We start from the raw sequence: 26,712 nt of genomic DNA, 5'->3' as shown, positions 1-26,712 counted from the left end.
TTCAGTTGGTAGTCATTCTTAGTCTCCTTGCACATGCCCCCTCTTTTCCTGCCATCTGAACTCCCAAATATTCCAGATCTCAGTCCTTGGTGTCTTCTCTTTGTTTTCTTTCCATGTGATATCATCCAGCTCTGTGGATTTAAATATTATTCATGCAAAGAGCATTAAAGTTAGTTTTGTTGCCCAGCCCTTCTCCTGAGTTCAACACTTAGGTATAATTGCTTACTCAATGGCTACACTTGGATTGTCTAATAGATTTCTCAAATATAAAATGCCTAAAACTAAAATTGAGAACTCTGCATCCCATATCTGCTCCCTCTGCCGTCTTCCGCATTCCTCTATATGGCAACTTCATCCCTCCAATTCCTCAAATATAAAACTTTAGGATCATTATTGACTTCACTTGCACAACACATATCCAGTCTATCAGGAAACTCTTTTGGCTCTGCATTCAAAATAAGCCATCGTTCCTGCTCTGTCACAAATACCTTCATGTAAATTCATCAAATCTCTAGACTGAATTAACATAATAATTCCATAATTATTTCCCTGTCTCTGCAGTCTGTTTTCAGTTCAATGGAATGCTGCTTTAAAAAATATTTTGGAATAATGACAGATTCACAGAAACTTAAAAAAAAAAACTTAGATGGGAAATCCCATGTACCAGTTGCAGATCATTATATTTCACATAATGACAGTTTATAAAATTCTATCAAAATCAGAAAGTAAACATTGATATAGTCCACAAAGCTTATTCAGATATCATCAGTTTTACATGAACAGAGTACCTCTTCTAAAACATAAATCAGATTTAAAGTTTTGCCCAAATGTCACCTTTTCACAAAAGTCAACTCTAATCTTTTTATTTAAACTGATACCAAGACATGGAAACAACCCAAAGGTCCATCAACAATGACTGGATTAGGAAGATGTGGTATATATATATATATACAATGGAATACTACTCAGCCATATAAAAGAATGAAATAATGCCATTTGCAACAACATGAATGGAACTAGAGACTCATACAGAGTGAAGTAAGTCAGAAAGAGAACGACAAATACCATATGATATCACTCATATCTGGAATCTAATATATGGCACAAATGAACCTTTCCACAGAAAAGAAAATGATGGACTTGGAGAATAGACTTGTGGTTGCCAAGGGGGAGGGGGAGGAAGTGGGATGGATTGGGAGTTTGTGGGTAATAGATGTGGACAATTGTCTTTGGAACAGATTAGCAGTGAGATCCTGCTGTGTAGGACTGGGAACTATGTCTAGTCACTTATGGTGGAGCATGATAATGTGAGAAACAAGAATGTATACATGTATGTGTAACTGGGTCACCATGCTGTACAGTAGGAAATTGACAGAACACTGTAAACCAGCTATAATGGAAAAAAATCATTATATATAAAAAATGAAGTGATAAACTGTCCTGCAAGCTGATATTCCCTCTTACCATGTACTGTTTTTCCCCCCACAGCAGTTAAAATCTTTTAACATACTACATTATGTATTATGTTTATTTTCCATCTCCTTGCATAAGACTATGAACCACATGAGCCAGAATATTTTCTGTTGTGTACAATGATATATTCCAGGTCCTTAAAAGAAGACTCCTAAACTTAATGCATGCCTCTCAGATATTTGTAAGAATTATTACACAATTGCAACTGGGGACTTTTGTTTCTGTTTTTTATCTCTGTTTTGAAAGACCTGCTCATTTTCCCTAAATTATATAACATTTTGTATTGATTAGTTCATCAAATACTGCTCATGTGAATCCAGTACTATCTTCTCTTCTCAACTTCATGTTCATGACATCATGTTAGAGGCCTGCAGTGGCCATGGTAGGAATATTTATAAGACCTAAAGTTAGAAACACTTCAGGTCAGCACTCTGTACCCATAGTAGCGGTTATTAAAAATTTGTCAGCACCTCACTGAATCTGACTAGTCAGTTCAACCACCAATTAAAAGTCTTAATTAAAAAAATTTTTCGTATCAACTTTGTTATTGTATAGATGAGTGGCTCAAATAAAAATATATCTTTTCTTAATGAATTTCCTACACAATACAATCTTTATACAATATAAATTATTTCATGAGCTCTTAGGCCTGTGTTGGGCTGACTTAAGTTTGCTAACAAAATTATCAGATACTTTGTCCAAAGATTCACTCTTTTTTTAATTGTTAACTATAGGCACTATGTTTTATTTCTTTCTTTTACATTGTGGTTTATTAGAGGATATTGCATGTAGTTTCCTGTGCTATACAGTAAGACCTTGTTTTTTATCCATTCTAAATATAATAGTTTGTCTCTACTAATCCCAAACTCCCAACCCATTCCTCCACCATCCTTCCTCCTTGGCAACCACAGGTCTGTTCTCTGTGTCTGTAAGTCTGCTTCTGTTTCATGGATAAGTTAATTTATGTCATATCTTAAGTTCCACATATAGGTGGTGTCATATGGAACTTGTCTTTCTCTTTTTGACTTACTTCACTTAGTATGATAATCTCTAGGTCCACCCATGTTGCTGCAAATGGCATTATTTCATTTTTTTTATGACTAAGTAATATTACATTACATATTTCTATGACAACTTCTTTATCCATTTATCTGTCAGTGGACATTTAGATTGTTTCCATGTCTTGGCTGTTGTAAGAGGTGCATATACAAAGATTTACTCTTACAATATTTTGTCCAAGGCATTGCACTAGATTCACACATCTTAAATTTAAGTATACGCAAAAGGACAAAAAAAAAAGTGCACTTTCCATTAAATTGGAGTTCCTGTCGTGGCTAAGTGGTTAACGAATCTGACTAGGAACCATGAGGTTGTGGGTTCAATCTCTGGCCAAACATATATACATACATATATACAGACCAAACATACATACATACATATATACATACATACATAGGAAAATGTAGCAAGAAAAAAAAATACTGATTAACTTTTAATTTCTTTGTGTATCTTTTTAAGAATGGGATCAAAGGTTATTTCAGCCTTAGCTGAGCATATGAATCATGTGAGAAGCTTTTAAAAAATTCCTGTTTCTGAGAGCCATGCTAGGCCAATGCAATTTTTATCACTGTATTTTGGGCCCAGGCATCAATATATTTCAAGTTACTCAGATGATTCTAAGATGAATCCAGGTTTGTGTACCCCTGAGTTAGACACAAAAATGTTTGGGTTAGACAAAGATAAAGCTTTTTCACTCATTTTAAATATGATAGAGCTAAGGGAAACTTTATCAAGTTTACATTTGTACCATTTACAGATGGTCTTTAGCTTAGGGTAGATAAATTCAATGGTTTTTCGACTTTATAAAGGTGCAGAAGTGATTGATATGCATTCAATAGAAACTGTACTTTGAATTTTGAATTTTGATCTTTTCCAAGGCTGCCAATGTGTGATATGATAATCTCTCTTGATGCTGGGTGGCAGCAGTGCTCTGCAGCTCTCAGTTGGCCACAGACTTGGAAAGGTAAACAACTCATACACTTAAAACCATTCTGTACCCATACAACCATTCCTTTTTGCACTTTGGGTACAGTATTCAATAAATTGCATGAGATACTCAAGCTTTTATTAGAAAAGCAGCTTTGTGTTGGATGATTTTGCTGAAATATACATTAATGTAAATGTTTTGAGCACGTGTATGTTAGGCTAGGCTAAGCTATGATTTTTGCTGTGTTAGATATATTAAATAAATGAGTTTTTGATTTATATTATCAGCTTATGATGGATTTATCAGGATGTTGCCCCATCACAAGTTGAGGAAGATTTGTACTAATATGTTATGCACATTAATGCTAACTCAGTATTTATATGAGAATAGTCTTCTCTTTCAACGGTTGAAGCTACATGACCCTACTACTACAGGGTTAAAACAGCTACTGCAAAGATGCCTCCAACTGGGCACAGGGAAGATTTCCAGGCCACAAATATCCCTTGTGATAAGGGAAAAAACTCTGCTGGGAAGTCTGGATTTTGAAGGAAAATTTTAGAAGTGCTAAGTAGAGAGAACTGAAAGATGAGTTTTGCAATGGTCCCATGTAATATTAAGATCAAAGGCTTTGGCAGCTTCTCTCAGATTGTCAAAGGGTTCATTCTTCCTCTGGAAACCCAGTGTCCTCACTGAAATAGGCACCCAATGGCATTGTCTATTTTTGCAAATAAAGGACAAGATTTTAATCTACAGTTCTTTAAAATCTTGTTATTTTCAATGATGAAAAATGAATTTTATAAGTTGGATAGTCTTGGTATTAATTATGAAATCTAATAATCTTCTCATAGCAAATGTGACTATGATTTAGGTGGTGAGATTATTGGCCTTGGCTTTTAAAATATATTTACTTTGGAACTAATTTTTAAAAGATTTTCTCATGGGCATAAGAAGAATGTCTTATTTGCAGATTTTTTCTTCTGTTCAGTGGACCTCTGTCTTTTTGATGTAATTTTCCTTTATAATGCAGCATAAACGTTTAATGTTATTTCCGAAATATTCCTTTTTATAATTATATAAAATATATTATGAAAATATAAAGTTTTTTTAAAAACTGTGTGTTTTTTTAAAACATTATCAAACATAAAATAATCCTGAGCCAAAAAGAAAATCATGCAATGAAACACTTAAATTTTAAAAATCCATGTTACTTTTCTGGCGTTTTTTTTTTTTTTGCTTCATATATACTTTTTTTTGGTAAAGATTTTGTTTAGTGCTTTACTTCTTAAATCATCCCATAGAATTTAATTGATGTTATAAACCAGAACTCTGTAGAGTTTCTTTTTTAAAAAATTTTTGATGACATTTATTTTTTCTAATTTTATGAACAATACATTTTTATTGCAAACAACTAGGAGAGCATAAAATAAAAATTAATTATCACCCATAATCCCCATCTCTCAGAGATAACTCATTAGCAATTTGATGTTTCTTCATAGTTTCTACATGTTTGTTTCACAGAGGTACTGTTAACACACATCACTATGTTAGTTTCAGGTGCACAACATGATTCAATACTTCTTTACATTTCAAAATGAGCACCAGAAGGTATCTAGTACCCATCACCATAAAAAGATATTACAGTATAACTGATTATATTCCCCATGTGAACATTTCATTCTTATGACATATATAGAAGTATTCCTTGTAGAATACTTTGTATACTTCACATCTTCTTTATTCATCTGTCTATTGATGGACAGTATTCATCTACTTTCGGACACAAGTTACTTCCATATCTTGGCTGTTGCAAATAATGCAACAATAAACATATGGACACATATATCTTTTTGAATTAGTGTTTTTGTTTACTTCAGATAAATAGCCAGAAGTGGAATTGCTGGATCATATGGTAATTTTGTTTTTAATTTCTTGAGGAAACTCCATACTATCTTCCATAGTGACTACCAATTTGCATTCCCATGAACAGTGTACTATGCTTATTATTTCTTGTCTTTTTGATAATGGCCATTTCTAAGAAGTGTAAGGTAATATTTTATTGTTGTTTGATTTTGCATTTCCCAGATGATTAGTGATGTTGAACATATTTTCATGTGTATGTTGGTTATATGTATGTCTTTTTTTGAAAAATGCCTATTTAGGTCCTCTGCCAGTTTTTTCAATGAATTTTTGTTTGTTTTCAATGTTGAATTATGTGGATTCTTTGTATATTTTGGATATTTACCCATTTTCAGATATGTCATTTGCAAATATCTTTCTCCCATGCAATAGACAACCTTTTACATTTTGTTAGCAAAAAATTTCTCCATGCAAAAGCTTTTTAGTTTGATGTAATTCCATTTGCTTATTTTTACTTTTGTCTCCCTTGCCTGAGCAGACATATCCTAAAAAAATATTGCTAAGACCATTGTCAAAGAATATGCTCTTCTAAGAGTTTTATGGTTTCAGGTCTTTCATTTAAGTTTTTAATCCATTTTGAGTTTATTTTTGTATATGGTGTGAGAAAGTGTTCCAGTTTGATTCTTTTGCATGGGGCTATTAAGTTCTCAGCACCATTTACTGAAGAGGCTATGTTTTCCCCACTGTATATTCTTACCTCCTTTGTCGTAGATTAACTGACCATATAAATGTGGATTTAACTCTTGGCTCTCTATTCTCTTTCATTGGTCTTTGTGTCTGTCTTTGTGCTAATACTACACTGTTTTAATTACTCAAGCTCTGTAGTACAGTTTAAAATCAGGGAGATTGATATTTCTAGCTAATTCTTTCTCAAGATTGTTTTGGCTATTCTTTTTTGTGTTTCCATACAGGTTTTTAAACTATCTGTTCTATTTCTGTGAAAAAACATTAGTGGTATTTTGATAGAGATTGCATTGCATCTGTAGATTATTTTATGTAATATGGTCATTTGAACAATTTAATTCTTACCATCCACGAGCATGGTATATTTTTCCATTATTTGTATTAATTTCTTTCATCAATGGCTTTTATGTTTCTGAGGACAAGTCTTTTACTTTCTGGGTTTGATTTATTCCTAGGTATTTTTTATTATTTTTGATGCAAATGTAAATGAGATTGATTTTGTAATTTACCTATCCATAGTTGGTTGTTTGATATATGGAAACACATTTTTTCTTGTCTTGTCTTGTCTTGTCTTGTCTTGTCTTTTGTCTTTTAATTTAGGGCTGCACTTATGGTATATGGAGGTTCCCAGGCTAGGGATCTAATCAAAGCCGTTGCCACCAGCCTACACCAGAGCCACAGCAACACCAGATCTGAGCCATGTCTGTGACCTACACCACAGCTCATGGCAACGCCAGATCCTTAACCCACTGAGCGAGGTCAGGGATTGAACCCATAACCTCATGGTTCCTAGTCAGATTCCTTTCCACTGTGCCACGATGGGAACTCCAATACAGCAGTTTTCTTTATAATAATTTTGTATCCTGCAGATTTACTGAATTTATTGATGAATTATACTAACTGATTTTTTTGGTGGCATTTTTAGGATTTTTTATGTAGAGTATCATGTCGTCTGAAAACATTGACAACTTTTTTCATTTTCAGTTTGGGTTCTTTTTATTTCTTTTCCTGATTGCTGTGGCTATGACTTCTAACGCTATGTTGAATAAAAGTAATGAGTGGGCATCCTTTTCATATTGCTGATCTTAGAAGAATTGTCTCAGCTTTTCACCTTTGTACATAATGTCAGCTGTAGGCTTGTCATATATGGCTTAACTTATTGAAGTATCTTCCCTTTATACCACTTTGTTAAGAACTTCATTTTTTTAATCTTAAATGAATTTTGGGTTTTGTTAAAAGCTTTTCCTGCATCTTTTGAGATGATTTTATGATTTTTATCCTTCAATTTTGTAACCTGATAATCATATTAACTGATTTGTAGATATTGAACCATCTTTACAGATCTATGTTAACATTCCACTTAATCACAACATATGATATTTTTAATGTATTGTTGAATTCAGTTTGCCAATATTTTGTTGGTTATTTTTGTATCTATATTTATTATGAATATTGGCCTGAAATTTTCTTTTTTGTTTGTTGTATTTGTCAAGTTTTAATATCACAATGATGCTGGCCTGGTAGAATGAGTATAGAAGTGTTCCTTTCACTATAATTTTTTAGAGTAGTTTGAGTAGGATAGGTATTATTTCATCCCTAAATGTTTGGTAAAGTTTATGTGTAATGTTATTTGGTCCTAGACTTTTTTTTTTTTGTTGAGAATCTGTTAATTACTGATTCAGTTTCACTATTGATGATTGGTCTGTTCATATTTTCTATTTGTTCCAGGTTCAGTCCTAGGAAATTGTGCAGTTTTAGGCTTCTTACCATTTTTCTAGATTGTCCATTTTATTGGTATATATTTCATAGTAATCTGTTATGATCCTTTGCATTTCCGTGCTTTCATTTATGCTTTTATTTGTTTCTGAATTTATTGATTTGGGCCTTCTTTTTTTATGGTGAATCTGGCTAAATATTTATTAGTTTTATCTTATCAAATAACTTTTTTATGAATATTTTCTAATTTATTTCTCTGTTTTATTTCTGCTCCAATCTTTAAAATCTATTATCTTCAATTCACTTCAGATTTTGTTTGTTCTTTTTAAAAATTAAATTACAGTTGATCTATGAGGTTATGTTAGTTTCAGGTATATAGCATAGATTCAATATTTTATAGATTATACTGTATTTAAAGTTATTACAAAGTAATTGCTGTATTAACCTGTGCTGTGCCATATATCCTTGTTATTTATTTTATATATAATAGTTTGTATCTCATAATCCCCTACACATAATCCCCTATTTTGCCCATCCTCCTTTTCCTCTCCTCACTGGTAACTAGTTTGTTCTTTATATCTTCAAGTCTGTTTCTGTTTTGTTTTGTATGTTTGTTTTATTCTTTAGATTCCACATGTAAGTGATTATTTGCAGTATTTGTCTTTCTCTATCTGAATTATGTTACTAAGCAAAATACCCTCTAGGTCCATTGCATTGTCGCAAATGACAGAATTTATTCTATAAATAAACACAGGTGCACACACCCACACCCCAGATCTCCTTTATCCATTGATCTGTTGATGGACAGTTAGGTTGGTTCCATATCTTGGCTATTATAACTAATGCTGCTAGGAGAATCAGGATCTAATTTCAATCTGCCTTTTCGGCCTTGTTTTGGGAGTAAGTGTGTGTATGTATGCTCCTCATGAACAGAGTTTGACTTCCCGCAGACCTTCTATTAGCCCAATCTAATAGAAGATCTCCAACTAACCAAGATTGTTTTATTTTCCCAATGTCAGATCCCAGGGCCAGGACACTCATTATGTATCTTGAACCATTAGCTCCCCAGGGAGATTCTCTGCCCATTTAATTCCTCTCCTCTTCTGAGTCCCCTGTCCCCACTTAGGGACACACATGCTGACCTGATCACCTCTATGCTCTTGCTACCCAATTTCATGTGGTTATTTCCTGCAGTCTTGGTTATATAGGAGACTTTTTCAGTCTGCTTCTTAATTTTCTGTGAGAATTATTCCACATTTAGATTTATTTTTGAGGTGTTTGTAGAGGAGGTGAGTCCTTTATCTTCCTATTCTGCCATCTTGATCTCTTCATATTTGTTCTTCTTTTCCTAGTTCCTTTAGGTGTAAGATTGGGTTATTTGAGATTTTTCTTGTTTTGTATAGTAGGCTTCTATTGCTGTAGTCTTTCCTCTTAGAACTGCTTTTGCTTCAGTGAATATGCAGTGGGTTACTTTGTTTTCTTTTGTTTTTGTGTTCAGATTTTTTTTCTCTTTGATTTCTTCAAAGATCCATTGGTTGTTTAGAGTATATGATTTAGCCTCCATTTGTTTAGGTTTTTTGAAATTGTTTTTCTTGTATTTGATTTCTAGTCTCATAGTTTTCTAGTCAGAATAGATGATTGCTATGATTTTAATATTAAATATACTGAGACTTGTTTTTTGGTTTAGCATGTGATCTGTGCTAGAGAATACTCCATTTGCACTTGATGAAAAGGTGTATTCTCCTGCTTTAGGATGGAATGTCCTCTATATAACATTTAACCCCATCTGCTCTGTGTTCTTTATTTTATTAATTCAATGAATTTTTATTACATTTATAGTTGTATAGTGATCATCACAACCCAATTTTATAGCATTTCCATCCCAAACCCTCAGCCTATCCCCCACCCCCATCCTGTCTCCTTTGGAAACTGTAAGTTTCTCAAAGTCTGTAGTCAGTATCTGTTATGCAAAGAAGTTCCTTGTGTCCTTTTTATAGATTCCACATGTAAGTGATAGCATATGACACTGGCATCTCACTGACTAACTTCACTTAGCATGGTAATTTCTAGGTCCATCCATGTTCCTTTTAGTGGCTGAGTAATATTCCATTGTGTATATGTACCACATTTTTATCCACTCATCCGTCAATGGGCATTTAGGTTGTTTCCATATCTTGGCTATTGTAATAGTGCTTCAGTGAACATTGGAGTACATTATCTTTTCAAGTCCTGGTTTTCTCTGGATAGATGCCCAGGAGTGGGATCTAATGTGCTCTTTAAAGACACAGTTTCTTTATTGATTTTATATCGGACTGGCCCATCCATTGATGTAAGAGGTATGTTAAAGTTTCTTGTGGCGGTATTATCAATTTCTGTGTATATGTTTGCTTTTATGTTGGCTACATATATAGTTACAGTTGTTACATCTATTTCTTGGATTGATTCTTTTATCATTATGTAATGTCCCTCTTTGTCGTTTGTTACAGTCTTTGTTTTAAAGTCTAATTTGTCCAATATAAATATTGCTTCTCTGGTATCCTCTTCATTCCATTTGCTTGAAATACTTTTCTATCTCCTCACTTTCAATCTGTGTGTGTCTTTAGATTTGAAATGAGTCTCGTAGGCAGCATATTGATAGGTCTTTTTTGTGTGTGTATCCATTCAGCCACTCTATGTATCTTGATTGGAGCATTTGGTCCATTTGTTTTTAAAGCAATTAATGATAGATATATACTTATGGCATTTAATTAATAGTTTTCAGGTTATTTTTGTAGTTCTTTTTTGTTCTTCCTTTTGCTCTATTCCCTTGTGACTTTTTAAAGTATAGTTCATTTATAATATTGTTATAATACAATATTTTATATTGTTTTATAATATATTAGTTTTAGATGTACAGCACAGCCATTCAATAATTCATAAATTATACTTCATTTACATTTATTATAAAATATTGGCTATATTCCCTGTGGTGTAGAATATATCATTTTTGCTTATTTATTTTATATACATAGTAGTTTGTATCCTATTATCTTGCTTCTATCCCTATCTTATTTCTACCCCTTTCCCTCTCCCCTGGTACTGGTAACTACTACTTTCTTCTCCATATCTGTGAGTCTGTTTCTGTTTTATTATATTCATTCATTCTTTTATTTCTAGATGCACATATAAGTGATAAAATGCAATATTTGTATTTCTCCATCTAAGCATACTCTCCTGATCCATCCATATGGTTGCAAAGGGCAAGATTTTATTCTTTTTTTTATTACCTCTTGTGATTTGATGATTAATTCATGCTATTATGTTACTGTATTAATTTGTGGGTTTTTAATTTTTTTGACATTGTGTCTTACATCTTGTTTTGTGTATCCCTTAACTGCTTATTATGGATGTATGTGATTTTAACCTTGTCTTTTAACCTTCCTACTAGGTTCATAAGTGGTTGATCTACTACCATTACTATATATTTTCCTTTACCAAGAGATTTTTCCTTTTATAATTTTCATATTGCTAATCATGGCCTTTTCTTTTCCACTTAGAAAAGTATCTCTGATATTTCTTACATAGCCAGTGTAGTGGAATTAGACTCATAATTTTTGCTTTTCAATAAAACTCTTTATTTCTCCTTGGAGTATGAATGATAGTCTTGGCAGGTATAGTATTCTCAGTTGAAGGTTTTTTCCCCTTTCATCACTTCAAATATATTGTACCACCCCTTCTGGTCTTCAAGTTTCTGCTAATAAAGTCAGTTGACAGTCTTATTGGGGTTGTGTGTAACTGTTGCTTTTCCCTTGCTGCTTTCAGTATTCTTTTTCTTTATTTTTTTGCCATTTTAAGTACAATAGTGTGCCTACTATGACCTTTTTGCCTGATTCTCTGTTTTTGTTCCCCTAGATTTGTTAGGTTAATTATATTTCCCAATCTTGGAGAGGTGGCTTTATGTAGAAAACATCCTACATAAACATCCTACATAAAAGGGAGTGTGCCCAACAGCACACTCCTTTTGTTCACCAGAGCTATATGCTGTAGGAGTGCCCTTTATGTGGGCTGTGTGGGCCCTTCTTTTGTTGTCATGCCAGTACTGTGGTCATGGTCGTAGGCTGGCCTCCAGCCCTGTTAGTTTCCTATCCAGTGCAGAAGCTTCAGGCTGTTGGTGAGTGGGGCCAGGCCTGAATGTGGTCCTGGTCTTGCTGGTGGACCACTGGTGGGCAGAGTTATGACCCACCTGGCTTGCTTGCTTCAGGTTCCAGTATTCCTAGAACTGGTTTCTTCCCCACGATATGTGGAGTTGATTTTCAGGGTGTTTAGGGGGCTCAAGGGAATCTATAGTTGCAGCCAGCCTGGTGATGGTGAGGCCATGTCCCTGTGTAGCTTCCTGCTTGGCCTGGGGTGTTGTAGAACTTGCATGGACTGGCTGATGGATGAAGCCATTCCCAGTACTCAGAGACTAGAGAGAAGACTCCACAATGGCACTTGCGAGTACTAGTGTAGAATGGGCTTCTATGTGGTAGAATGAGCTCCTAACAATGACTGCCACAGTTATCTGTGTCCCAGGAAAAGTCCCTGATGCCTTCTACATCTCTAAGAGGCTCTTCAAGATCAGTAGGTGGGTACAACCCAGACTCCTTTTAAATTAGTGCTTCTGCCCAGGGTGAGCATGTGAGATTTTGTTTGTGCCCTTTAAGAGCAAAGTCTCTGTTTCCTACAGCCTTTCAGTCATCCTAAATGCCAGTTTTACTCACCTTCAATGCCAGATGTTCTGGGGGTAAGTCTTTCTTACACCAGTCTCCTGGCCAGGGGGCTGCTTATAGGGCTTGGAGCACTCACTCCTGGGCAGGGGAACTTCTGTAATTGTGATTATCTTCGATTTTGTGCCCCCCAAACACTCTGAAAATATATGCCTTCACTATACCACCTTTCCATCCCTCATACCAGTCTTATTGTGGTTTTTTGGGGGGAGAGGAGTGCACAGGGCAATTCCCAGGCTAGGGGTTGAATTGGAGATGCAGCTGCCAGCCAAGGCCACATCAACAGCAATACCAGATTCAAGCTGCATCTGTAGTCTACATCTGTCAGATTCTTATCCCACTGAGTGAGGCCAGGGATCCAGACTGCATCTTCATGGATACTAGTTGGCTTCTTAACTCACTGAGCCATAACAGAAACTCTGGTTTCTTATTTATATCTTTAGTTTTAGAAAATCTTTTCTCTAGTTTTCAGATCATTCTCATTGACAGTTGCTGTATAAATAGTTGTAATTTTGATGTGCTCATGGGAGGAGGTGAACTCAGAATCTTTCCACCACCATCTCAGCCCCTCCTCTTATATTTCTTGTATGTATGGAAGATATATTCTTCATCTGTTAATTTAAACTGGCAAAAAAGAAATGGGGTATTCCCATGTACTAGAAAAATAGGTGATAAAATACTGTGAACTAAATTAATAGTGGCTATGTTCTCCAAATAAGATGACTTGGCTGTAATGGAAACTTACAGTGATTTGTCTTCAAACATAAAGAAACCAGATTTAGGTCATATATAAGCTTGTATCAGTACTTTAATCTCTTATCTGTGTGATTTTGAATATGTAGTGACTTCTTTTTTTATTCATTTTGCTTTTTATTGATGTATAGTTGATTTACAATGTGGTGCCATTTTCTGCTGTTCTGTGCCAATTTCTGCTGTACATGGTTTCTTTAACCTTGATTTTTTATGTTTTAAAGTAGGTGAAAGTTAGATTAAGTTATAAGATAATTTTAATTTTTAAATGAAATAAGAAGAAAAAACACTTTGTAAATTCCAAAATGTTCTACAAGCAAACTTTAATTCATATAATAGTACTCAATGCCTCAATCAGGTATGGTGTCTAAGAGACTTGTTATAAGGCTTCCATTCAGGGTAAATTGCTATCTACTGTGGTTGAAAGTGGCTCTGAGAAATTCTATGGACAAGGTAGCAGGGAAACTATGGCATACATTATGTCTGAACTTCATTTGACATTTTTTGGAATGCTGGGCCAAAAGAACATCATGAGCAAAAGAATGCCTCTAAAACAATGGGATACCTAAGAATAGGATATTTGTATATTGAATTACAAATATAGAAGATAAAGAAAATAATTATTTCTAAGTAGGTTTGTATTATATTCTCACACATCTGTGATGCCAGTGGGAGGAGCTTGTACTTCAACTTAAAGACACATGAAATACTGAATGATGATGTGTTTGAAGTCTGTGTTGGGTAGAACAAAGGAACAGAAATTTGTTCAGCACTAGACATTTTGCTAGACACAATATTTCAAGATCCATATCATTATTCCAATTTTAAGCATTAGAAAACTGATCCACAGAGAGGTTAAATATATGCTTAGGAATATTCAGCCAAGAGTTCTAGAGCCAAGCCTGAAATCCAAATCTATCTGGCTTTAAATCTTTCCATTACTCTATGGAGCCATGGCAATTAATCTGACAAATGTGTGTTGAGTTTTTTGGAATAAAGAGGCAAAGAGGCAGTAAAATCCCAAAGGAAGCTCATTCAAAGTGCAAGAGACATCTAAAGAGATATGAGATAAACCAAAAGTGTTTTATTTTTATGTAGCATCTTTAGAACCCATTAGCTTGATTTCTCTATTTCCTAAACTTTGCCAAACATGCTTACCAAATTATTTATTTTTATGACCAAATTATGTAAAAGGACAAATTTTCAGTGGAAATCAGGTAAACATTCTGAATATTCCTAACTGTAATTTTTCTTAAGTGTAGCTAGTTTAACTCTCATGGCTTTGGATATCATGTGGCTCAGCCAAACATGAGAGGATTCACAGGGAGTGGGCACTTTAGCAGACCTCTGGAAAAACTCATGCAGTAGAGCAGGTGCTAGAAAGACAAACCACACCATAAGAGAATATCTGCTCTGTCAATCCTCATATAAATTCCTCTGTTCTAGCATTTAACAAAGGCTTTGATGAGCAAAATGACTCCTGCTTTTAGATTTAGTACATTCCTGTTTCTTAGATGATACTGAGAGTGATGGAAAAGATAACCTAAAATGACCCCATTCTTCCATTATGGTTATTAACATTAAATTACTTACTGCTAAGATGGATATGCTAGTCAAAAGGTGGTAATTGGTGTCCAGTGTTGTCCTCCAAGTTTCCTGCCCTATTACCCAAGCCAAGCATCAGCAACTCTGGAAATTAGTCCTTTATTTCAGAACTGCCTCAAGTCACGACCCCCTTTTGCTTTCTAGAAGACCCAATATTTTGTGTTGAGCATTTGTCCTGACCCCTTATCCCACGGGGTAAATCAGATGTTAAATCAGATGTTTGAACGTGGCTGCCCAGCATTTCAATTGCCAATCTTCTTGGAAGCTGGACCTTTATCCCATTACAGATACGTATTAACTGTAAATTGCTCTCCCAGCTCACAGCTGCCTGCCTTTCTGGCTGCCTGCCTGGATTTCTCAGCCCGGAATTTGTCACTATGCTCTCATACTTGAAACTCCAATATTAGCTTAAATATGATTGAAACTATGTCTTTCACTCAACTACTATCTGTTCATCTAGGTGTCACTTCCTTGGTATCTGTCTTATAGTAGAGGATATGTCAGACTCATTCATGCATCCTTTCTTCCCTTTGCTGCCCCAGTGTTATTTTGGACAGACATCATTCAGACAAAATTAAAAAGTCAGGAATGTTTTTGATGATAGGTAATAGGAACGAATCTAGAAAAGCAGCTGAGTTACAAAATAAGTAACTATATAACCTCCTGTGAAGGTACTAGAACCCAGCATTGGTACCTCACAACATAGCACAATTTTGGAATTCAAGGATATATGTAGCAGTTTATGTAAGAGAATTCTGTTTAAATAATATGGGGTCCAGGCAATATACCTGGAACCCTGTGGTGTTCCATGCCAGTATCTCCATCTGTAGAAGACTGGCTGGAAAATCTTAGAGAAACTGGTCCTGAGAAAGATTATTGGGTTATGAATAGGAAAACAATATAAGGCTCCAATTTCTAGACTAGATTGTGAAGTGGGAATTGGATTGTGGGTAAATTTCAGATGTCAACACATTAAAAATGGAATTGGAAAAGGAACAAGTTGAGTTGATGGTGATTCATCTGAATATGAATCAGACCTTCTTAAATTGTCCCAGACCAAGATCACCACTGAGCCTCAGTTCAAGGAAATTGCAGTCACAAAAGAGATTTTGGCTCTTAATTTAGTAATTTACTCCTAGTGTTCACCCTACTGAGAATATTCCAATGCAAACTATGACCAGTAAACTGCTAAAAAATGACTTGAGTAATTTTAAAGGCTGTTGCCTTCCCTAGGGCATTTGTAAATGATTTCTGACTTTTTTTTTTAAACTTCTTTGCATGTCTGAAATGAAAAGCCCACCTTCAGTCTGTGTCTCTAAGGTTCTGTGGAAAGCTTGTGAATAAGTTTTCTTCCCTTCCATTTTATCATGGGATCAAGCCATGGTTGAAATAAATAGTCTCTGGGGATATATTATTACAGAATTTACATTTCTGTATGTGTTGTGTCTCTGTAGGCATGTACAGATAGATGGTCTGGGTCTACATCTATAAAGAAGGACTAGAAGGTGTTCTGCTAACTTGGCATAGTGTATTATCAACCATAGGGAAGGGTTTGGGAATAAGGAATCAGCTTCAAGTTTCTCTTTAATATAGAGCCTTATCTCTGAAGTTGTATAACTTTTTGCTTAGATACATGTCAAAGCAAGTACTATAATTTGTTGTATTTTAGGAATAGCTCTGATCAGTTCAATTCCAGTTTTTAGTGCAATTCTATTGTTTCAGCTTTGTAATACATTTGAATGCTTCTAAAAATGAAGTGTACATTTTATTCCCTGGAACAACCTACAACCAAGCAAGGGGCATAGTATAACCAATTAACGTAGTCATAACATAGAAAGTGCTTGCAAAATATATACTAAAAATATATATTGTATTTCTGTACTGGGCTGTATATTCACAGTAGCATATATAAATGATTTGTGTGTTTTTTACTTCTTACAGATTCTACAAAGAAATTAAAAGATGTTCTTGAAGAATTCCATGGTAATGGTGTGCTTGCAAAGTATAATCCTGAAGGGGTAAAACTTCTTTTTTCTTCATATAAGATTCACATAGATTTTTGAAGGAAGATTTCTTAACCAAGAGTTATTGGAAATATATTAATATATAAAATGAAATTAGTAATGAAATCCTATTCTGGAAGATACATTAAACAGTGTACTACTTTTTTCATCTAAAAACATTTTGCTAGTGAAAATATCATTTCTATATTGTGTGCTTGGAAGAGTACAGATTATCTATAATATATGTTAGATTTTTTTTTTCTAGAAGTCAGGAAGTAGGATTAGACAGAAGGAGAAGGAACGTATGCCTGACTCTCACTCTACGACTTACAAACGTTAATCCCAAACACACATTGGTATGGGGCAAGAAAGTTATTCCCTTGACTGAAGAAGGACTCCGTAATTATTATAACTAACTGGTCTATTACTTTGAAGATTAAACTTGGTTACAAAGAGAGAACTTTCTTCTATCTTCTTTTAGTCTATGACCAGTAAGATTATCAGTCCCTGAAATTCTTTCCCTATAAAAATTGATGTTCTGTCAATTGCTTTGAAACATTTTGCTTGAATGAATGCTTTTCCCCTTCCTAATTATTTGTTAATGACCTTGTGTTTAGTGTTAGTTGAGATATGTTTTATGTTTGATCATCATTGTTCTAACTTCTTTTGTAGCTTCACCAAGTGATAGTTGTATTATATGGGAGTTAAAACAAATTACCATTTGCAGAAGACTCTTTTGCTTGGATATTATCTAGCCTTCTAGATAGATTTTTTTTTTTACTGATTAAAATGTGGTCGGTTTTTTATTATTGCCATTGTGGTTTTAGATGTTTACAAAAGCACAGTTCTTGGTTATCCTTTACATTTTACTACTGTGGGATTTATAGAACATACTTGAGTCAAAACCCAAATTCTAAATTCTAACCTCAAAATTTTCATATTTTTTTGTTTTAGTATTTCCAATACTAGTTATTTTTATTCCAGTGATGACTCTTTCATTCCATATTTTATTCTGTCTACATTCTGATACATAACGATACTGTTTAAAACTTTAACTAAAGATTTATTTTCTTTTTTAATGTTTAGTGCCTACATATGATGCAGAAAATAGACAGTTTAAAGTCATTCCCATTTGCCTATATCATGGGGAAAAAAAGAAAACATTTGGCCTACATCCTCCTCACATTTTATTTTCCTAGATCCTTTAGAATGAGAAAAAAAAAATGTTGCCAAATAAATTTGTAGAACTGAAAATCTCAAAGACCAAGAAAGCAGAGTTGGAAAGGTAGAGATGACAACTTTACTGATTTGCTATAAGAGCTCACAATTTCATTAATATTTACACTCCCAATTATAGTAGAAAACATGCATGTTATCTATTTTATGTACATAGAAAAAAACAGTGTTTTCTCTCTAAAGATAGCTGTTGGCTATAAATTCAGTTGGAATGCGATCTTGTTTGCAAAGTAGACTTTTTGCTTCAATTATTTTTTATTTAAAGAACTCTCAAGACTTACTCTTACTGATTATGTATTTCATGTGGATTCTCAGTCACTGTATACTGGATTTATTGAGGTAATTACTAGGTTCATTGTTAGACACATATATGATGTCATCCTTTTCAATAATGTAATACCTCACCATAAGTGCACAGATCTGCTCTTGAAATGCATTCTTAAAATAATGAACAGTTGGAAAAAAAAAGTTAGATCTCATTATGACTCAAAAGTATTTCTAATTTAAGAGTGAAACCACTCTCTAATCTTAAAGCTGATAGGTATTTTTCCCTTCAGGAGAAAAATGAAAGTTTATATGAGTCTTTTAAACATGAGTATGTATTTTGTGAAAGCCAATGGGAAATACTGAGGCATATTCAGTGTTGAAAAAGAAACCTTTAAGGCCTTCAGATTCTCTTCAGTACATGCCTCCAGCAAGTTTATAAAAGGTTACTCTAATAGTAGGAAATAACTCATACTGGCAACTCACATATGAAGTTGTCACTCTCTACTGGTCAAGTTGAACCCAAAGTAAGCTTAGCTGACTACCTAATTGGTGTTCAGTTATACAAGAAAAATTAGAAAAGTGATTAATCTAGTCTGGCTTTAGAATAAGTAACTAATACTTTGTTTTCTAAAATGGACATGACTTGTATCATCCATATAAAATGTATATGCCAAGAGAGAAAGCAAACTAAATATCTATAAATCACTTTCCCCTTTACAAATAAAGTGGCTTAAATGGTAGATACATTATTTTTCTTATCATTCACTTAAATGACTGAATAATAAAAGCTCTGTATATAAAAACTTAATCCAATGAAAATATGACCTAAGTCAAATAGAGAAGAAATATTAAGTGTAATATATGGATGAATCATTTATTTTTAATTCCTTTCTTTTAAAGATCATTTGATGATCTTCCTTTGAGGAAATAAATAAAAGAATCATAAGATATAAATTTAAACAATGGCTTTAAAGTTTCTCTAAGAATAAAAGCTTGAGAAAGGCTTGAGATAACTAGACAAATATGATTATTAAAGTTTGAAATAAAAGAAACTCATTTCAAGGAAAGTAAAATTACTTCCCTAAAATTAACCATCTAGGCTTGTGACAGTAACCATCATTGAAATCCAGTTGTTCAGAATTCCAGATTAAGATCTTTCTATTCACTTAATTGACGAGGCCATTAAAATGAGAGGAAAGACCTGGAGGAGATGAGAAGAATATCAGGATGGGAAAGATATTTCACATGCATTGAATGGCACTGATTATAAAATGAGTATAGCATGCTCCACTGCATGTAATTTTTACCTATTCATGCCTAGCAAGGTAGGATTTCCACCTAATCTTATCTGAATAATACAGCATATGATTACAGGTAGACTGTATTAGTCACCATCCAGTCTCAGTGAAAATGTTCACAGTAAAACAGTCAGAACATCTCAGATATAACTGATACACAAAAGTAAAATTTTATAATATGAGAAAGAACCAGTTTGGCATTGCGTATGTAAGTATTTTTGCACTGGAATTAAAATTTGGTACCAAATTATTTATTTAACATTTGAAGAGATTTGAAGCAATTAAGTAGTAGTGTATGTATGGAAAGATATATATCTTCAAAGGAAGGGAGAGAGGCTAGGCAAGCTATCCTAATAGAAGGAAACACTAGAAGTGGGGATAGGTATAATCTACCTTTATATATACTGTAATATTTTTATATTCTTCTCTGAAAGGTATTAATTATACTGTATGTGTTATTTATTATCTTTTTCTCATGTCAGAACTGTTTGCTTATTTCACTCTAAGACTGACCTAGTCAACGATTCTCAAATTTTATCTTGGATCAGAATCACCTGGGGATCTTCTTAAAATAGAAATTATTGCTTCACCATTTAGGTTCTGTGTTTCTGGGATGGGGCTCAAAATTTGTATTTCTATCAGTTTCCCAGCTGATGCTGAAGCTGATATTTTGAAACCACACTTTTGAGACCCATGGATCCTAGGGTATGTTTTAAATTCAATCCATAAACTTGACTTTTCAGTTAAATTATCAGTGATATGAGATTAAGAGTATAAATTATCTTACATTAACACATGTATTCTTTCTTTCCTTGCATGCACAGAAACAAGACATTCTTAACCAAGTAAGACATTTTCTTTTCTATTAAAAATCTGTCTTTTCTTTCTTTATTCTGATGTGAGCTATGAATTTCTCATCCATATCACTGAGCTGTACTTTGGTACCAGTAAGATTCATATAATATGTAAGATTATCTGTAATATTTATAAAGTTGTAAGTGATATTTGTTCCAATTAGTGCCAAATGGAGGAGCTGATAACTTAGTAGAATCAAAAAAGGGTCTAGCATACAGGCTTAAGTTTTGTATACTACTGAATTTAATTTTCTAATCTCACCAAAACGTAATCAGGGTCTGATAAATATTTATTTAATGAAAGTCTTAACTTTATTAATTTGTGATGGATATTTTAAAGTTGTGTTTAAATGCAATGGATAAGGACTGTATTTTTTTATTGGACTACAAGGCTGTTAGAGTCTGTGAGTCAAATATAAGTGAAAGGCTCTTGATTTTCACCCTTCTGGGTAAAAGAGTAACCCATCTCTTGCTCTAGCCCTACTTGCTTAGTAAAGTCCATTTTGTAAAACAAATTTTAGATCCATAGTTTAGTTGGATATATAGAAGTACAAGGCATTTTTCATTCTCTAAATGGATTTTTCTGTCCCACTAGGAATACATCTTACTAAAATGCATGAGTTGTCTCAAACCATAATACTGTCTCCCTTAGTCAATACTGGATATGTACTAGCTGCTTTGCCTCTTATTCACTAGTTTCCCTGTTGTTTCAATGACAAAAAAACACTGTAATTTCATCTGCAACATGTTCCAGGACAACTGATTACATCGGAATGCTCTTAGCTGACCCAGATGCTGGGGTCTGTTATAGCATATTACGGTCTCCTAGGAAGAAGCGTGGCTGACGTGGCAATTCGTTGACGGTGATGGTTTTTACTAGCTTCTCTCAAGGTGGTCCTTCCTTGTTCTCATTCCTGACCTCTGTGGAAGCCTACTAGCTCCTCCAAAGACAGTCCACATGGAAGTTATGTGATTAGGAGGCAACTCCTCAGAGTCAACAGTTGCTTTTATGAAGCAGGACCTAGCTTTTAAAAGGCATTTGTTGAGCACTTTGGTTAGCAAACACCTCATTCTGTACAACCTGCATCCTCACCGAGGCTATCTGAAAACTAGTGTCAAATGAGCCGGTCTTTTTTGGGGTCAGTAGAATGAGCTTCTTCCTTCCTTTTCCTTGCTCAGTCTTTGTTCCCTTTGTAGTTGTTTAGCAGGGGAAGCAATTTCGGTTGCAGAGTAGAAGGAGCATGGAAAGCTGAGGGTAACCAAAGGAAAAAAGAAAGAGGGCATATGTATTTATGGATCTGTATGTGTTTTTCGAATATCAGTGTTTTGAGTGTAGGATTCTCTCTTTACATTTTCTGTCAGTAGATGATTCTTGGCTCAAGGCTGAGTTAAGTTTTCATAGCTCCCTGGGTGTACCTTATCTTTATGCTTGGTGCTCTGGGTTTATGCTAATGTGTATACCCTTTATATTCAGACGAGTGAGTTGCTTCAATCCCTTAATAAGAAACCTGGGAATTAATAACCAACATTTTGTAGTACTGCTGCCTAATATAGTCTTTTAAATGTCATTAACAAGGATAGTGATACTGTTATAATTGTTAGCAATGATATAAACACTCTTTTATTGTAAGTTATAATTGACCTTCTAGAGCCAGATTCAGCCTTTTCTATTAAAGAAAGCATCTGGAAGGTATAACAGAGAAAATGTGGTCTTAGGAATCCAGTTGAAGTGAGTTCAGATTCCACATCTGCCATATATGAGCAGGTTTTGGATAAGTTACTTCATTTCTCCTCACCTCAGTTTATTCACCTATAAAACGAAGAGTATTGGCTCTGTTGAGTTATTAAAAGGGTTAAATTCTAAAGTATATGTAAAGTATTTACTTTGGGTCTGATAGATGTCTATTGATGTTTGCAAGCAGTGGCTGTTGGTCACACTGTGGGGACCAACGTGAAAACTCTGGAGCATGTATGAAAGGTGAAAAGGAGAGTATCTGAGATACCCCAGCCAATCCCATAACCTTGATTTTTCTCATAGCCTCACTTTCTCATCTATAAAGTGAGGAAATATAATGCTGTAACTAGGATGTCTTTTCTAACCCTAAATTAACTTCCTTCCCCTACCATGAGATGTGAGTGGAGGATATAACATGTGGTTTGCTTCCCCTCCCAAGCCTGGTTGCCATCCAGAATGCTGTCCTCGTGGTAGTTATTGTGTCTGTTGTGTTTTCCCCACCTCCCACAACTGCATAAAGGCCAGGCCAGTTAGGTATTAAGGAATGGATAGAACATGTTAACCTGTGTTCCTGCTTTCCTTGCTTATTACTATCAACCCAATTTCAGTCGTCTTTCTCATCTTATCAAACCTACACCGAGTGCACACTTTTGAAAAAATACCACCAAATGGAATAATAAAATGCCTACTGTAATTCTGTGTTAGTAACCCAATATTGACTATGTATTAATTATCGTTGAAATATGTAGTAACTTTAACATGTGGCCTCAGTTTTTATGCTATGATACTCAGAGAATTTCTCTCACTTAGAATGGAGCCATGTCCAACAATTGAAGCAAATATTTCCATATATACTTATAAGATTCGTTATGTCATAATTATACAAATCAGCTTGAATAGCTACTTGCAGGTTTCTAGTAATTAACACTGAGGATTGAATCTCAACATTTCCAAAAAACACTATCTATGAAAACATTTAGAATTTGAGAATGGACCATCTACAACATCTTATCCCAACTGGAAAGCTTAGATTAATGGTCTGACTGCTTCAAATACCAAGGTGATATCTGTCATAGTTAGTATGTCACAGATGATCTCTTTCTCCCTTAACCTTCTGTAATAAACATACATAAATTTTAAAATAGGTAAATACTTAGGGTATATAAAACACAACTATAGTAATTGCTGCCCATTGCATCTTCTACAGATTTTTTTTTTTGCTTTTTTTAGGGCTGCTCTTGCAACATATGGAAGTTGTCAGGCTAGGGTTCAAATAAGAGCTACAGCTGCCAGCCTTTGCCACAGCCACAGCAATACCCGATCTGAGCCATGTCTGGAACCTACACCACAGCTCACGGCAGCACTAGATCCTTAACCCACTGAGTGAGGCCAGGGATTGAAACCACGTCCTCATGGATACTAGTCGGGTTCTTTACCATAGAGCCACAACAGGAACTCCTACAGTTGAGTTTTTAAAACAAGCTTAAATAATTTGAAAAATAAACTGCTGACTCTACTTCATTTAATGGTAACAGCCACCTTTGAAATGTGGTATTTAAACATTCTGTGTAGATTGCTCTTTCATTTCTTTCATAAAATTTATTAAATAATTTATATAAGAGTTAAAAATCAGGTTAGAGAAAAAGAGATGCTGGGATCCTTAGATGATTTTTGTGTAATTTCTCAAGGAGAAGTACAGCAGACTCTTTACGTGCTTGCTACACCTAAAACATTTTAAGTTTTGTGTATTGTTTTTGGTTGTGTGTTTTGATCATTAGGAATGGTTTTTTTGAGCAAAAGTGCACTTAAGGATATTAGGGGGAAATAAATCTAGAGATTTGTGCAGAAAAGCTTAAAGTGTCTAAGGATTTTTAGGGTTTTTTATTAGGTAAAGGAAATCATAAATAATATTCTTACAATTGACAAATTAAATTTTCCACTTAGAAAAATACTTCTAAAGCCAATGTGAACAATAAGTTTGAGCTCTTGAAAAGACCAGATATGAGTTATTGAAATAGTCGTATCAAATGATGAAAACTGAGATGGCAACGGGGATTAGTATGGAGGCTGGGGTAGATTTAGAATACATTTCAGATATATGGTCAAAAATAATAGGTTATACTTAGAATGTCAAAAAGATTTATAGTCACCTCACAATTTTCAAGGTTGCATCACCAAGTAGAGATAATTATACCCTTACTTTTTATTTTTATGCTTCATTTTATTTCCCCTTTTCTGAAATGGATGGCTTATTGATAGTCTAGTCAATGCATTCAATAATGATAAACTGGTTGTACTAGGTGTGAATATTGAAAAATCAAAATCTTTCTATAAAATTATACTTAGGTAAACTATAACATAGTAGCCTTTGATGTCAAAAACATTTAGGTCCTTGGCACTAACTAAGCGCTTTTTACCTTGGGCAATTTACTTAACTTTTCTGAGCCACAGCTTCCTCTCTATGTAGTAGGAATGATAATAGCATTTACTAACTGGGTTATTCTGAGGATTAAAGTATAGCACACACATAACATACTTAGTGCAATTCCTAGAACACAGTAACATTTAGTTAGTATTTGCATTATATGCAACAAATATTTTAAGCAAATGCCTAATTTCATTCTTCCATTTATGGATATAGACTGTATCGTTGACTATAAAGATTAGGACACATTGGAGGGAGTTCCTGTTGTGGCACGATGGAAATGAATCTGACTAGTATCCATGAGGATGCAGGTTTGATCCCTGGTCTCATTCAGTGGGTTAAGGCTCTGGCATTGTCATGAGCTGTGGTGTAGATTGTAGATGCAGCTCAGATCCCAAGTTAATATGGGTGTGGCATAGGCCGGCAGCTATAGCTCTGATTTGACACCTAGCCTGGGAACTCCCATATGCTGTGGGTGTGGTCCTAAAAAGCAGGAAAAAAAAAAAAAAGAGGAGTTTGGCATAAAACAACCCATTAATGAGAGATAAACATACAAAAAGTGAGAAAAGCATTTGGAACAGAAACAAAGTATTGGATTATATCCCAAATGCACTTATTGCATGTATATTATTTATTGAGGTATTGTAACTGGTCCTGTGGGAGAAAACAGAAATGGTCAAGAGGACCTGTGCTATCAAAAAGTATCAAACTATGGAGTTCCTACTCTGTGCAGTGTATTAGGAATCTGGCTGCAGCAGTGGCTGGAGTTACTATGGAGGCATGTGTTCAATCCCTGGCCCAGCACAGTGGTTTAAAGGATCTGGAGTTGCTGCAGCTGTGTCTTGGATTTGATCCCTGATCTGGAAACTTCCATACCCCTCGGGTATGGCTATTTAAAAAAACCAAGGGTCAAACTATTAAATGTATTTTACAAATTGCTAACAAAATACTTCAACTCGGTGAATTCTTAAGCCCTGATAATTATTAGCAAATTCCTTGACCCACTTGTAAAATCTCAGTTATGCACTCTCATATGCTGGCTGAGTATATCCTGGCCTGTCTTCTATATCTTCTCACCTTGGTGTTTTTGTCAATACTAACCCTAGTAGATTTGGGCCTTCCTGCATTAGAAATAGTAGAATTTAAAAGATAGTGTACATTTGAAACTGATACAAATTCTTCATTATTTTGCTATCATTAGCTTTGTGGATTTTGTTTTGTTTTAAGCTACTACAATATTAAATATGTAGGCATATGCTGTTATACTTTAAAATAATCTCATTTGAAATTTATTAAGTGAACAATGTATTCCTAATCAGGAGCTTTTTGTATTTATTCTATTTCACCAATTCTTATCTTCCTAATTCTAACTGAATCAATTTTCTCTCTTGCTGTATTTCCTACAAAGGGGTAATTGAGTGAAATTTTGCTAGTCCACTGTCCATATTTCTAATATATAATGAGGACCTACAATGTAAAAGACACTATGTTAACTACCATGCGATGCATAGGTGTGTTGGGTCTTATAGTCTAGCGGGAAAGAAATACTTGTAATTCTGCCTGTACACATACTTGCATTATGATAATTCCCTTTGGACATTTTCTTTAAAAGTGAAGATCCAAGTAAGCAATCACTAAAAACTGACACTATTAATAAAAAATATATATGCATAGTTGTTCGAGAAATCTCTATTGGGTTTTAATTTTTGAGGAGAAAATAACCTTAGAGCATTTAATATATGCATCAGTGGCAACTCGCACCAGTTCTCATGACGACACTGAAATAGTCAATACAATGTCCTCCTGGATGAAAGTGTCTTCCATCTGCAGTACAAAATTTAGTTGAATCTTGGTCACATGATGTACTGAATATCACAGTAAAAACACTGCTTAAAGTCCTTCCAACCCATTATTTGCATTTCATTATTACTAAAATAACTTGGAGCAGTATTGTTTGTTATTCTTGCACTTACCATCTCTTACTGAAAAAAATGTGTTTCTAATTTTCTCTCTTCTG

General features: G+C 34.3%; 1 protein-coding gene across 4 annotated transcripts in view; it reads left to right on the top strand.

Annotated features, from left to right (window-relative positions):
• DGKB (diacylglycerol kinase beta) overlaps window positions 1-26,712 on the top strand; it is a 708,921-nt gene that overhangs the window by 134,252 nt on the left and 547,957 nt on the right. For 2 of the 4 annotated variants that reach the window (XM_047753442.1, XM_047753440.1), the window contains exons 3-4: window positions 16,819-16,895; window positions 20,506-20,526. In XM_047753442.1, the coding sequence (XP_047609398.1) occupies window positions 16,819-16,895; window positions 20,506-20,526 (98 nt within the window). The remainder of the gene's footprint in view (window positions 1-16,818; window positions 16,896-20,505; window positions 20,527-26,712) is intronic. The other 2 variants (XM_047753443.1, XM_047753441.1) reach the window with 1 other exon arrangement.

Source organism: Phacochoerus africanus, chromosome 11 (assembly GCF_016906955.1).
Source record: "Phacochoerus africanus isolate WHEZ1 chromosome 11, ROS_Pafr_v1, whole genome shotgun sequence".
NCBI classification, from domain to species: Eukaryota; Metazoa; Chordata; class Mammalia; order Artiodactyla; family Suidae; genus Phacochoerus; species Phacochoerus africanus.
Note: the sequence above shows the minus strand (reverse complement) of the source record. Positions and strands in the feature narration are given on the sequence as shown.